We start from the raw sequence: 13,642 nt of genomic DNA, 5'->3' as shown, positions 1-13,642 counted from the left end.
CTTCAATCTCAAATTCGCCCCATTGATGGGTGATCATATCAGCCCACTTCGAAATGGGCTTTTGGCCCATTAAGTATTCAGTGTTTAATTAGTTTCCAATCTGCTGCCCAGTTGGGCTTCTTTGTATGGCGTGGGACCCAAGCATTGATCTACACACCAGCCACATGGGTTCGGCCCAGCCTTTAATACAAGGCCCAGCCAAATTCACTGAAAATCTCAATGAACCCCTTGAGTCCATCGTATGAACCCTATGGGCCCAACACTTACATTAAGTGGTCCCTGGGCCAAGCCATCTTATAAAAACCCAGGGACTGTGGGCAGGTGCAAGATTAGCCCATCAGGTATTATCCTAAATGGTCTTACACTTAACCTCTCAGCCCTTAATGATCAAGCACTGCCCGACAAGAGAGGACCTCTCCCTCGGCTGCAAGGAACAGTGCCGCACTCTCCTCTCACATGGATCCCGGGAATTAAAACCATTTGCAAACATTTTGAAACCGTACATATATATGTAAATATATTAATTTTGCAAAAACAAAATTCCAACGATTGAAATCAACTGCCGGCAGTTTGGTTTCCATCAGAGAGAGTGCATTCCCGATCATTACCCTTTGTCCGACAAAGTGGCTGATTCTGTCACTATGACCACCCACTCAGATGAATTCTCAAACTGCCCCAACATACCTAGGTTTTGATCCCCACTAAGGATCTCACTGATTGGCATATCAAAGGCAGCCTGATCCAACACCTAGTGAAGTGTCATAATCGAGTCTAGGGGTCAGGTGTAACTTTCCAGTTTTGCCCATCTATCTCCAAGGTCCAGGGCAAGACTGGAAATCTGGTCCGGTTCAAGGATTCAAGTAATCCCATGCTGTATGTGCCTCGGGTCTTACCCTGATGGCTGAGACAGGCCATCCCAACACTTGGTGGCACACCAGTATCAGCCTTGGCAGGATAAATCTCCCCAGACCTATCCAACGGCTGTGAACATTTAAAACTAACATGAGTCTCTACAAATGTCCAGTTTTAGGGTTTTACACAGAATTAAACCAAACAACATGAATCAAACATGCACTTTATTTATTTCCACTAAATAACAAAAGTACATATTGAAGCTAAGGGCATACAAAACTGTCTAACACATCGTACATACAGTACAGCAGAATGAGAGAACATGGACCCAGCCATGTTTATCTGTAAGTCTTGTCTTACTGTATTCTTTTAATTTTTTCCTTTAAAAAATTTCATGCTAATCCATGAGCATGGCCCTCCCCAATTTATCATCTTAAGCCTAGGCACGGCCTACATTAAACATAGTTTTAATGTCTGAACCAAAATTTACAAAATTTCACTAATATCAATAGCTCCTTCTCAAAATCTATATCCAGAAATATAGTGGAAAGAGAAGTGTGTAGAGGCCTAGGGTCTCGAACCAAAGGCCTCCCTCTTCTCTCTTTCTTCACACATGTTGAAACTCTTCTTATATCTTAATTTTCTCCATTAAAATCTATCATTAGTAGTTTTATGTAATAAAATCATTCTTAATTCTCTCCAATCCCCCTTATTTTCATATTCAATGTTTGTAACATTTCCTCCCCCTTCCCCATTAAATCTCTTATTTCTCATTAAAGCTCCATTCGCTTTTCGGTAAGTTATTTATCCAGGTAAATGCAGTTAATTATCTAGATAAGTTTTTTTCTTGGAAAACACTTACCCGGGTAAGTACATTTACCCATGTTTTTTTTATTTCTCATGTAAATAAGGAATGACCATTTTAATCGTAAAAATCCATTATTAAAAGGGACATTTTTGTCCCATTCAAGTATTGGCAACTTTCACCCTAGGTAGGAAAGTTATTTACACACCTAATATGGGTATCACTTACCCGGGAAAATAAACTTTCCTTGATCCCCACATAAATCTGAAAAAAGAACATGGGATTCTTGGTCAATGGGAACTAAAATCCCATTAACCAACTTTCCCCCATCTCAAAATCCAAAAAAAGAACGCTCCCTAAATATCTTTTAAACTCTTTTGACACTTTCTAATAAAACATTGTTACAAATTACAAGGGTTGGGTGGGGTTAAGGGTAAGGTTCAAAATTTCGATATGATATGCCCCATATCGGGTGCTTCACGATACGCCTATTTATCGAGGTTTCAGGAACCACAATCTTTTTAATAAAAAATATAGTTAAAAATATGTCTAAAAACCAAATTTTGAAAAAAAAATAAAAAAACATATAAACATGTATTATTTTAAGTACCGATACATCCCTACCAATACACAGGAGTGTATCAATATTTTGAACTATGATTAAACGCCAAACCTAAACCAACCTTAAACAAGAACCTTGGCCTGGAACCAAATTGATCTCAAAACCTAAATTTTCCAATCTAAACATACCCAAATTTCTATTCAACCCCATACAGTTCTACCCGTTGGTGGCCTTCTCCTTTCACTAAGGAGGCAAAGCGACCACAAGAGTTGCAACATCCAATGAAATCTGAGTTCACATCTGAAAAATTGTAGTCTTTAGGCCTAACTAATATGGACTACATCAATAGTTTATACATTTCTAGACACATATCCATGAATCCATTTTTCTTTATTTTTGTATTTAGCTTTTATCTTAAATAAACTTTCTAATTTAATAAATAGAGTATTGAGTCAATACTAAAATAAATAATAGATAATTAATGTACATTTCAATTAATGACAATGGGTTCTTAACGTCTTTTGTTACTTCAATTTTTTCTAAATAAAGTAAAAAAAGGAAAAAATAGAGTATCCTAAAGAACAAAGATAGAGTTCAACACCCAATTCTCTTCTATATTTTGCATAGATTAATTCTACCTACACTTGTAATGCATAAAGGTCCACATAAATACATTAAACTACCTTGCAATAACCCTCAAGCTTAATCTTCCCATAAATACTCTTCTAGATAGATAGGAATAGTAGCCTTGATCCTCTCTTGTATATTTGTATATAAAGTTTTGAGTCTGAGCTAAGGGTTCCTTTGGTTTGTAATTAGAATCGGAATCAAAATAATTTATTCCCATAGTCTGTTTGGTTAGGACAGGATAAAAAATGAAATTGAAATCAACAGAATGAAATTTCATTCCCAAGGGAGAGGGGAGGGAATGCCCATTCCCTCAAATGGGAGAATGCCATTCCATTAGGAATGGGAATGAAATTCCAATTCTGTCCAACCAAACAGTTAGAATCAAAATAGCCCATTCCGATTCTGATTCCAGACCCCTATTTCCACGAACCAAATAGGGCCTAAATGTCTTATATTTCAGCTGAGGTTCACATCAGCTCTTATTTCAGATCTCTCAACCATATTTAGGGTATATGTTTGGTAAGAGGAAGCCTCTCTAATTCCTTTTTTTATTTCAATCCTTGACTTAATGATAAAAGTATCCTTCAAAAACACCCCCGTGGATGGACATGTATTAACCACATTTATTATGGCTTGATAGATAGTTTTTTTTTTTTTTTTTTTTATCCAATGAGTGGCTTAAACTTAATGTTATGTTTGGTTTGAAGGAAAAGGTAGGGAAAGGAAAGGAAAGTTAGGGAAACTTCCACAAATCTTGTATAGGTTTTCCTAACTTTTCTTCTTTTCCCTATCTTTTCATTTAAACCAAACATAGCCTAAAAAATGCTTCTAGAGATATTTACGGGTTGGTTCAGTTCGGCTGTAGGCTATTTGATCAACCAAATCAACTTGATAAGTTGTGGAATTGGCCACTCAAAACTTATTGATCATTAGTGAAAACTGACCAACTTGGATCGTATCGGTTTTGGTCAACTTATCAGTTTAGTCGATTGGTTCAAAAGACAATCTAGGAGTAATTTGTTAAACTAGAAAAAACATGGCTTGATTGGATAAATTTAAAACAAGAAAATTAATAATTGCAGCACTATTATTAAAAATTGATTTTAACAAAAATGAATTTAAAATATAAAATATTTTAAACTAGAAAAAAAATATGAAAAATTTCCCACTTTTCCATATTAAAAATTTTAAATTTAAAATATAAAATATTAATATATATCTATAATCAGGTAAGATAGTTTTTGTCGTTTTACATACATTCAAACTAAAACCAACCTGACCTCTTAGGTTAGCATAATTCATGAACAGAACTTACCGAAAATAGTTAAAAACTGACCACCTCGGGTCAAGTCGGGTCAGGTTGGTCCGTTTGATCGATCTTATGAATCCTTAAATTAAGGAGCATAAATAAACTCTCTCCAAACATATTTCCCCGGGAATTACCATCTTTTTCAAGTGTTCCTAAAATCACCCAAGGATTTTGATGTTTTTCCTTAGAAAACAGGTTTGATTTGAATATTTTCACTTCTAAACTTCAAAGAAAACACTCTTTGGTTTGGTGTTTATACATCATTGGTACATGCTACATCTGTGATCTGTAAGACTTGTCAAGAAACTCTTTCCAATTCTAGGAAACTATCTTCTGGTGCTTTCAGAAACACCCAGAACATGGAATTTAGGAGAAAAAGAGATCACCAAATGCGTTACCAGAAATCAGCAATATTTCCTCCAGCCAAACTCTACTTCTATGTACAGACTTTCTTCCAGACCATTTCAGTCTGTCCCTCTCCGATCAAATTGCAACAGAATGACACACGCCTCCATGATCATCAAGACTAATCAGTAATTTAGAAAATTTTGAAGTTGAGCTAGGCATCCTCATGATTTTTCTAATGAAATAAATAGAAGGCAATTCAGAAAACCTTTGAAGATACTGAGATTAGGATCCTGTGCTTGTATTGATGTAAGAGAATTATCATATATACATTTTCTACATTGCTTTGAGTAAATTAAACGACTTCATCAATTGGGACCCCAGCAACTCAAGTACATAACTTTTCTCAGCGACTCTTCAGATTGCTTCATCTGCTGCTGCTGGTCTCTCATGGCCTTCCTACTCGCCATTGCCATGGCTGAAGAAGAGGAAGAGATGTTCCTGGCAGCTTGAGAGAACGATGGGATATTGTTCTTGGCGTGCTGGTGGAGACACCTGAGAGTGTAATTCCATCTACAGATGCCTTGGTCTTTCAGTGCCTCAACTGCTCCAACGCTGGCCGCCACAATCCATGCTCTGCTCGTAGAACTCATCTGTAATTCTTTCAAATTGTTCGTTTGGGTCTACTCTCTTGGCATTGAAGAAGGAAAACCTTGTTGATATGAGTTTCGATCTCAATTCTACTTGATATATAAATACAAAAAAGTGAAGTATGTGAGTTCAACAACCACGACAATTATTAAGAAAACCAGAGGCGATTTTGCTGGTGGTTTGGGAAAGACGCTACTTGTTTCTGAAGAAGGCCCACCACGAAACCAGACAACCCAGAATAAAGAAAGAGATATGGGCTCCAGCTTTAGATCCTTGAGCCAGAGGGGAAGAACCTGAACAGGAGCTTCAAGAGTGATGATTACTACTCACGAGCAGGTAGATGGTGGTGGACCCTGGTTTTGTACTGGTATATATCGTCCTGCAGCGCCTGGTTTCCATGAAATTCTGTTTGTGTCCAATATAATTGGAGCCACTCACGTCCATGAAAACCGAATTTATCTTCCAAAAGAATAGTACAGAGTAAAGACAGCGCTCTTTGCATTGAAAAGTAGTAGGGTGTAATCGGGCTATACTTGGTTCGACAAAAATACTACTGCGTTCAAATTTGACAAACATAACAGAGCTCAGAAGGAAATGGAAGAAAAATGTAATTATTCTCATGTGAACTGATACGTATATACAAATTTAGGTTAAACCACTTGCCAACTTGTATTGGCACGTCAATTTAGGGGTATTCTGTAGTGTGGATGAAAAATTGGTGGGTGTGGATTGATCAACACCACACCCTATGGCAGGAATCAATCCACACCACACCATATTCCACAACTGTTTTAAAATGTGGATAGATTGTGTAGATCGGACCAATTCACACCCACGGTGGCATTCTATAGGTGTGTACTACACTTTTTAATTCCATGTATCTCATATACATTTTATGGGAGATCTATATAGTCGATCATAAATGTCTAATTTTTACATTTTATATAGTAAATAAATTGAAAAGAAAGGCATCAATATGTAGACAACAAATGCATTTTTTTAAATAATTAAAAATTATTATTTTAAATATTAAAAAAAATATTTTATTGATAAAATATTAAAAAAATAATATTTAAATAATGAAAAAAGAGTTGAGAAGGAAAACTGTTAGACTTGTGTTAGAATTAACATTAAAAACTATTATTTTATTGAGAAAATATTAAAAATTAAAAATTTAAAAATTATTAAAAGATTAAATAAAATGAGAGTAATTGGACTAATGTAACATAAATGCGTTACACTGAAACCTTTCCACAAACTATCGACACCATACTGTAGTCCATCTATGAGAAAATACTATAAACGATAAATTGGGATGTGACCCGTCCCTGTCCACACTATTTTGTGGATGGGGATCGTCCACACATAACAGAACGTCATATGTTATCGTGGATGGGACCGTACCACGATACATACACGCTACCGAATGCCACCTTAGTTATAACCGAACAGTTCGGTTGTTCTAGAATAAAATTGGATTAGAATTCTATGTTCTACCTCAAGTTCGATTTGATTAAATATTCAATAACTTAGAGTTCAAAAAATAATTAATTAATTAATTTATTTATTTATTAATCAAATGTTCGAACCATGGTTTCAAGCTTTCGAACCGAAGTTGTTATCAATCGAACTCAAATCAAGCCTACTCAATTTGGAGACTCGGCAGTTTGGACTAAAGCTAAATTCAATTGCACCCCTATGTATGGATAACATGCCATCATACTTGTATGTTGATCTACTCAAAACTACATTTTTGAATTTTGGAATGGAATCTTGGACTCTGTTAGTAAGGAGATTCTTTAAAAATTTTAAATTGAATTAAAACAACGTAGATCGATCGTATATGTCCTTAGCAAATTTTCTATTCGATGTAACATTTTATTCAACATGGATTTCTATTTATTCCAATAATATTTCTTCAGTCCCACTTGGAAGCAGACCCACCTGAAGGAATCGAAAATGAAGAAAAAAGGAATCAGAATAGAAAAAGCCCTGAAACCTTGAAGAAACCATCATTTAATGGGTCTCAGGCTCTAAAACGAGAGGTTAGTTTGACCACCACTACATTAAACAACTACTCTAATAAATACCCAACTGCAATAATTCTGTCAGGTTTAATCTTGGGTGGAAAGTTTCTTAGATGGGATTAAATGGTGGTCGTAATCCTCGATCTCTGATATATCCAAATTGCAACACAGAGGAACAATGTCTCCATGATTGTAGAGATTGATTTCAAGAATTAATCTCATGAAAGTATATACAGCTGAGACAAGCGTACAATTGATGATCATCTGATATACAGTTTGATTTTCACAAAGGTCTTCAGATATTTCGTTCTCAGTCTCGATCGAGGGGGAGGGAACAGATTATATCACTTCATGGTGATATCTCTTTTCTTCCAGCTAATGGATTCTTCTCAATCTTCACTCCCAATTTTCTGTCTTCATTTTTAGCCCAAAATTGTACAAAACTTTCCTCTCATCAGTTGGGACCCCAGCAGCTTAGGTACATAACTTTTCTGAGAGACTCTTCAGATTGCTTCTTCTGCTGCTCGTTTTGCATCGCCTTGTTAGTGGCCATTGACGAGGAAGAAGAAGAAGAGAGGACCCCCTTGGACTGAGAGAACAACCCCAGATTGTTCTTGGCTTGCTGGTGTAACGATCTCAGAGCATAATTCCATCTACAGATTCCCTGATCTTTCATTGCCTCGACAACTCCAACGCTTGCTGCAGAAATCCATGCCCTACTTGTTGAACTCATCTTTGGTTTTCTCTTTATCTTGGATTTGAACAAGAATAAGATTATAAGAAAGCTCGTTGATCGATCTGGGTTTGGATTAATTCCGGCAAAAGATGTTGTATATATAAGCATCAAAGGTGAAGGACATGGGCTCACAAAGTCTTGGAGTTGTTAATATAAACCAGAGGCGGTTCTACCAGTGGTTTGAGAAAGACGCCACTGGTTTGGATGAGAACGTCTACTTTTGAACATGAAAAGAATTAACCAACTGGCAGTAGTGGGTCTTTGAATCGGGACTCAAGGCATAGACAGTGAGAATGAAGGATCAGGTGGGCTCCATACAGAGACAGAGGGAGAAAGAGTGTGTGTTGGTTGAAGAGTAAAGCTCAATTTGTAGATAAGCCCTGATTGGTAATGGTAGGGGAGTCTGGATCTCCTGCCCACGAGAACCCTGCCCACATCTATTTCAGTCATACATGGAGAACATTTTATAATATTATACAGGGGAGATGTTCCCAATTGTGGGCAGACGTGGGCAGGGTTCTTATGGGCAGAAGATCCAGACTCATGGTAGGGACAAATTAATGGCTTGTTCTGTAATCCGCTTTTGTTCACTAGGATGGAAGCCACTCATTACTCAACCTCCATGAAAACCCAAAACGAAAGCTGAAATATCAAGTATGGGATTTAATTTCTGATTTAGGCCCATACTCTTTTGGTCTGGTATCAATAATGCTGGTTGTAATCAAATACTCAACCTCCATGAAAGGAACATCAATATGAAAATTACTAATTAAGCCCCCAACTCTTTGAGAGAGAACAGAATCCAATGGGAATCCAAACTAGGAAAAGAATATTGAAACAACCTTTCTCTATCAATAAGGCCCTATTTGTTTTTTGGTAAGTTAGTTATGTACCTTGGCAAATGCATTTATCCTCTTAAGTTATTCATAGGAAAGATTTATCAGATTAAGTGCATTTACGTGTGTTCTTTTATTTCTCATATAAATAAGGTAATGACCATTTTAACCATAAAAATCCATTATTAAAAGGGTATTTTTGTCTCATTCAAGTGTTGGCAATTTCTCCCTATGTGAGAGTTATTTACCCACCTAGTAGATGGATATCACTTACCCGGATAAATGATACCTAGGAAAATAAAATTTCCCCGGTCCCCACATAAATCTAAATTAAAAAAGAACATGGGATTCTTGGTCAATAAAAATCAAAATCCCATTAACCAATTTTCCACCTCTCAAAATCCAGAAAAAAAAAATACTCCCCAAGAATCATATCCCTACCTTTCTATGGAAAATTGCCAAATTCTCTCTCTCTCTCTAATGGTGATCTATCATCAATAGGCACTACAATGGTTAGACGCAGTTGTAACTGGCCCAATATGTCTGATTTGCAAAAGAATTGAATATTAAATCAGTGAATGGTTAGAACTAGACCATTACTATAGGGTGTCCTGGTGACTCAAATTATATCTGTCCAAGGGTCCAATTATCCTTTTTGCAGTAACATTTAAGCATCAAAACTACATGATTTTCGAGAAACCATTTTATTTCCAAATGCACACAGTTCGTTGAAATTAGTGGAATATGCTGGAGGGTACTTTCATACCACCGGAACGAACGGATTGAATTCATCGAATGACACTTGGAGCAAACCTCAGCTTCCATTTTTCAAAATTAACGTGCTGGTATTGTTTCTCGAAAAACTACTGATCACTGATCAGGCTGAGTTTTTGGTGGTCGACCAAAACCCTATTCAAGTTGAGCTGTGTTCCAGCTAGAAATGGAGGCTCTTGTGTTCAAGAGGAAGGCCTCCATTTTACTTGAACATGGGTTGATCACATATTCTTCTCAAAGGGGAGTCTCTGCATGTATTATTCTATTATTCAAATCCACCATGGCAAATTCAGAGGATAATTGCCCATTGCAAAAGTCTAGGCCATGTTTTGAGTCAACTCTAAATACCAAAAAAAGAGTTTGAGTCAATTCTCATTTTTTCTCTTTATTATTTTTAATAATAAAATTTTTAGAATTGATAAAAATATATAGAAATGGGTAGAATGAGAAAATGTTGCTACCAAACAAATGCTTTTTCTCCGAAAAAGAAACACGAAACCTGATGATGCACAATCTGGCCGGTCTTAGCTGTCGATGATCTTGCCTCGGAACTGAGTAACAGGGACTTGAAACGGGAGGAGAAGAGAAGCTCCGGGGAGAACCCGGCGTAAGGGCTCCGAAGCTCAAGTTAGAATCCTTCAAAGGCAAGAATAACCAGATAGCGCGAAAGTTAGCATACCTCGTCCCTGGGGGGGTAGAAGCCTTTTATAACCACCTCGCGCACTCACTTCCAGGCCTCCGTCAGGTCGGGCATGATTACTTCTGAACTCCTGCCAGTTCGGGTGTCATTTCCTCTGGTCAGACAGAACCGCCACTGTTCCTTTTGTCGGAGCCGTCTCTGCGGCTAGGGACGACGGATGCAGGTGGCGGTGGCAGGAAGCCGTTTGAAATGCGGTTGTCAGGCGTCAGATCCCAAATCAGTCAGGTACGCCGCCCTTGGATAAAGACGTCCTTGGTATCGGGTACGTTTGGCTGGCCTGGTGCTTTGGAAGTGAAGTGTTGGACTGGCGAGCGAGGTGCCTTGAGTTCGGTTTGGAGTGTTCCGAGTTGCCACGGGTCAGCTCGGGTCAGCTTTGTGAGGCTTGGGGCCCAGTATAGTTCGTGCTCCTTGCAGGGAGCTCGGGTTCTCAGGAGGGAGTTCGCTCTTATTAGGGAGCTCGGGTTCCTAGGGAGCTCGGGCTCCTAGTACCGAGCTCGGACTTGGGGAGCTCAGGTTTTAGGGAGCTCGGACCTTTGATAGGGAGCTCGCTCTTAATCAGGGAGCTCGGGCTCCTAGTAGGGAGCTCGGATTTAGGGAGCTCGGGTTCTTAGGGAGCTCGGGCTCCTAGTACCGAGCTCGGACTTGGGAGCTCAGGTTTTAGGGAGCTCGAACCTTTGATAGGGAGCTCGCTCTTAATCAGGGAGCTCGGGCTCCTAGTAGGGAGCTCGGATTTAGGGAGCTCGGGTTCTTTAGGGAGCTCGGGCTCCTAGTACCGAGCTAGGACTTAGGGAGCTCGGGTTTTAGGGAGCTCGGACCTTTGACAGCCAGTTCGCTCTTAACAAGGAGCTCGGACTAAGTACAGCGGTCTGGAGTTCGGGCTCGGTAGTGAGTTTGGACTTGCTTCTGATGTTCGCTTTGGGTGCTCTATTGTCCCGAGCTGCTTGCCTTTGCCACGTGTCGGGCGATCGCGAGGTCGGGCCAAATTTCCCTTCATCAATTGCCCCCCACTCCCTGCGACAACGGTTCCGTCTTGGCGCGGGGAGTTTGCAAGGTAGTGGGAGGGTTTTGGCCCGTGCTGAGCGTGCTTGCTCTAATTTGATTTTCAAAAAAGGGCGCGCGTTCGGAAGTCGTGACGGGACCTGAAACGGAGTAACAGGTACCTGAAACGGGGATCTTGCCTCTGAACTGAGTAATAGGGACCTGAAACGGGAGGAGAAGAGAAGCTCCGGGGAGAACCCGGCGTAAGGGCTCCGAAGCTCAAGTTAGAATCCTTCAAAGGCAAGAATAACTAGATAGCACGAAAGTTAGCATACCTCGTCCCTGGGGGGGTAGAAGCCTTTTATAACCACCTCGCGCACTCACTTCCAGGCCTCCGTCAGGTCGGGCATGATTACTTCTGAACTCCTGCCAGTTCGGGTGTCATTTCCTCTGGTCAGACAGAACCGCCACTGTTCCTTTTGTCGGAGCCGTCTCTGCGGCTAGTGACGACGGATGCAGGTGGCGGTGGCAGGAAGCCGTTTGAAATGCGGCTGTCTGGCGTCAGATCCCAAATCAGTCAGGTACGCCGCCCTTGGATAAAGACGTCCTTGGTATCGGGTACGTTTGGCTGGCCTGGTGCTTTGGAAGTGAAGTGTTGGACTGGCGAGCGAGGTGCCTTGAGTTCGGTTTGGAGTGTTCCGAGTTGCCACGGGTCAGCTCGGGTCAGCTTTGTGAGGCTTGGGGCCCAGTATAGTTCGTGCTCCTTGCAGGGAGCTCGGGTTCTCAGGAGGGAGTTCGCTCTTATTAGGGAGCTCGGGTTCTTAGGGAGCTCGGGCTCCTAGTACCGAGCTCGGACTTGGGGAGCTCAGGTTTTAGGGAGCTCGGACCTTTGATAGGGAGCTCGCTCTTAATCAGGGAGCTCGGGCTCCTAGTAGGGAGCTCGGATTTAGGGAGCTCGGGTTCTTAGGGAGCTTGGGCTCCTAGTACCGAGCTCGGACTTGGGAGCTCAGGTTTTAGGGAGCTCGAACCTTTGATAGGGAGCTCGCTCTTAATCAGGGAGCTCGGGCTCCTAGTAGGGAGCTCGGATTTAGGGAGCTCGGGTTCTTTAGGGAGCTCGGGCTCCTAGTACCGAGCTAGGACTTAGGGAGCTCGGGTTTTAGGGAGCTCGGACCTTTGACAGGCAGTTCGCTCTTAACAAGGAGCTCGGACTAAGTACAGCGGTCTGGAGTTCGGGCTCGGTAGTGAGTTTGGACTTGCTTCCGATGTTTGCTTTGGGTGCTCTACTGTCCCGAGCTGCTTGCCTTTGCCACGTGTCGGGCGATCGCGAGGTCAGGCCAAATTTCCCTTCATCAATTGCCCCCCACTCCCTGCGACAACGGTTCCGTCTTGGCGCGGGGAGTTTGCAAGGTAGTGGGAGGGTTTTGGCCCGTGCTAAGCGCGCTTGCTCTAATTTGATTTTCAAAAAAGGGCGCGCGTTCGGAAGTCGTGACGGGACCTGAAACGGAGTAACAGGTACCTGAAACAGGGATCTTGCCTCTGAACTGAGTAATAGGGACCTGAAACGGGAGGAGAAGAGAAGCTCCGGGGAGAACCCGGCGTAAGGGCTCCGAAGCTCAAGTTAGAATCCTTCAAAGGCAAGAATAACCAGATAGCGCGAAAGTTAGCATACCTCGTCCCTAGGGGGGTAGAAGCCTTTTATAACCACCTCGCGCACTCACTTCCAGGCCTCCGTCAGGTCGGGCATGATTACTTCGGAACTCCTGCCAGTTCGGGTGTCATTTCCTCTGGTCGGACAGAACCGCCACTGTTCCTTTTGTCGGAGCCGTCTCTGCGGCTAGTGACGACGGTTGCAGGTGGTGGTGGCAGGAAGCCGTTTGAAATGCGGCTGTCAGGCGTCAGATCCCAAATCAGTCAGGTACGCCGCCCTTGGATAAAGACGTCCTTGGTATCGTGTACGTTTGGCTGGCCTGGTGCTTTGGAAATGAAGTGTTGGAGTGGCGAGCGAGGTGCCTTGAGTTCGGTTTGGAGTGTTCCGAGCAGCCACGGGTCAGCTCGGGTCAGCTTTGTGAGGCTTGGGGCCCAGTACAGTTCGTGCTCCTTGCAGGGAGCTCGGGTTCTCAGGTGGGAGCTCGCTCTTATCAAGGAGCTCGAGCTCCTAGTAGGGAGCTCAGGTTTTTGGGAGCTCGGACCTTTGATAGGGAACTCGCTCTTAATCAGGGAGCTCGGGCTCCTAGTAGGGAGCTCGGGTTCTTTAGGGAGCTCGGGCTCCTAGTACCGAGCTAGGACTTAGGGAGCTTAGGTTTTAGGGAGCTCGGACCTTTGACAGGGAGTTCGCTCTTAACAAGGAGCTCGGACTAAGTACAGCGGTCTGGAGTTCGGGCTCGGTAGTGAGTTTGGACTTGCTTCCGATGTTCGCTTTGGGTACTCTATTGTCCCG

General features: G+C 41.6%; 2 protein-coding genes across 2 annotated transcripts; both read right to left on the bottom strand.

Annotated features, from left to right (window-relative positions):
• Positions 1-4,772: 4,772 nt before the first annotated feature.
• Positions 4,773-5,453, bottom strand: LOC104585805 (uncharacterized). The gene has a single exon (XM_010242804.3). It carries the CDS (start codon positions 5,154-5,156, stop codon positions 4,872-4,874), a length of 285 nt encoding a protein of 94 aa, XP_010241106.1. The 5' UTR covers positions 5,157-5,453; the 3' UTR covers positions 4,773-4,871.
• Positions 5,454-7,308: 1,855 nt separating this feature from the next.
• Positions 7,309-8,266, bottom strand: LOC104585804 (uncharacterized). Its single transcript, XM_010242803.3, has one exon. It carries the CDS (start codon positions 8,023-8,025, stop codon positions 7,636-7,638), a length of 390 nt encoding a protein of 129 aa, XP_010241105.1. The 5' UTR covers positions 8,026-8,266; the 3' UTR covers positions 7,309-7,635.
• Positions 8,267-13,642: the final 5,376 nt, after the last annotated feature.

Source organism: Nelumbo nucifera, chromosome 1 (assembly GCF_055504915.1).
Source record: "Nelumbo nucifera cultivar China Antique chromosome 1, China Antique-T2T, whole genome shotgun sequence".
Taxonomy (NCBI): Eukaryota; Viridiplantae; Streptophyta; class Magnoliopsida; order Proteales; family Nelumbonaceae; genus Nelumbo; species Nelumbo nucifera.
The sequence above is the reverse complement of the archived record's forward strand: the minus strand, read 5'-3'. Positions and strand labels throughout refer to the sequence as shown.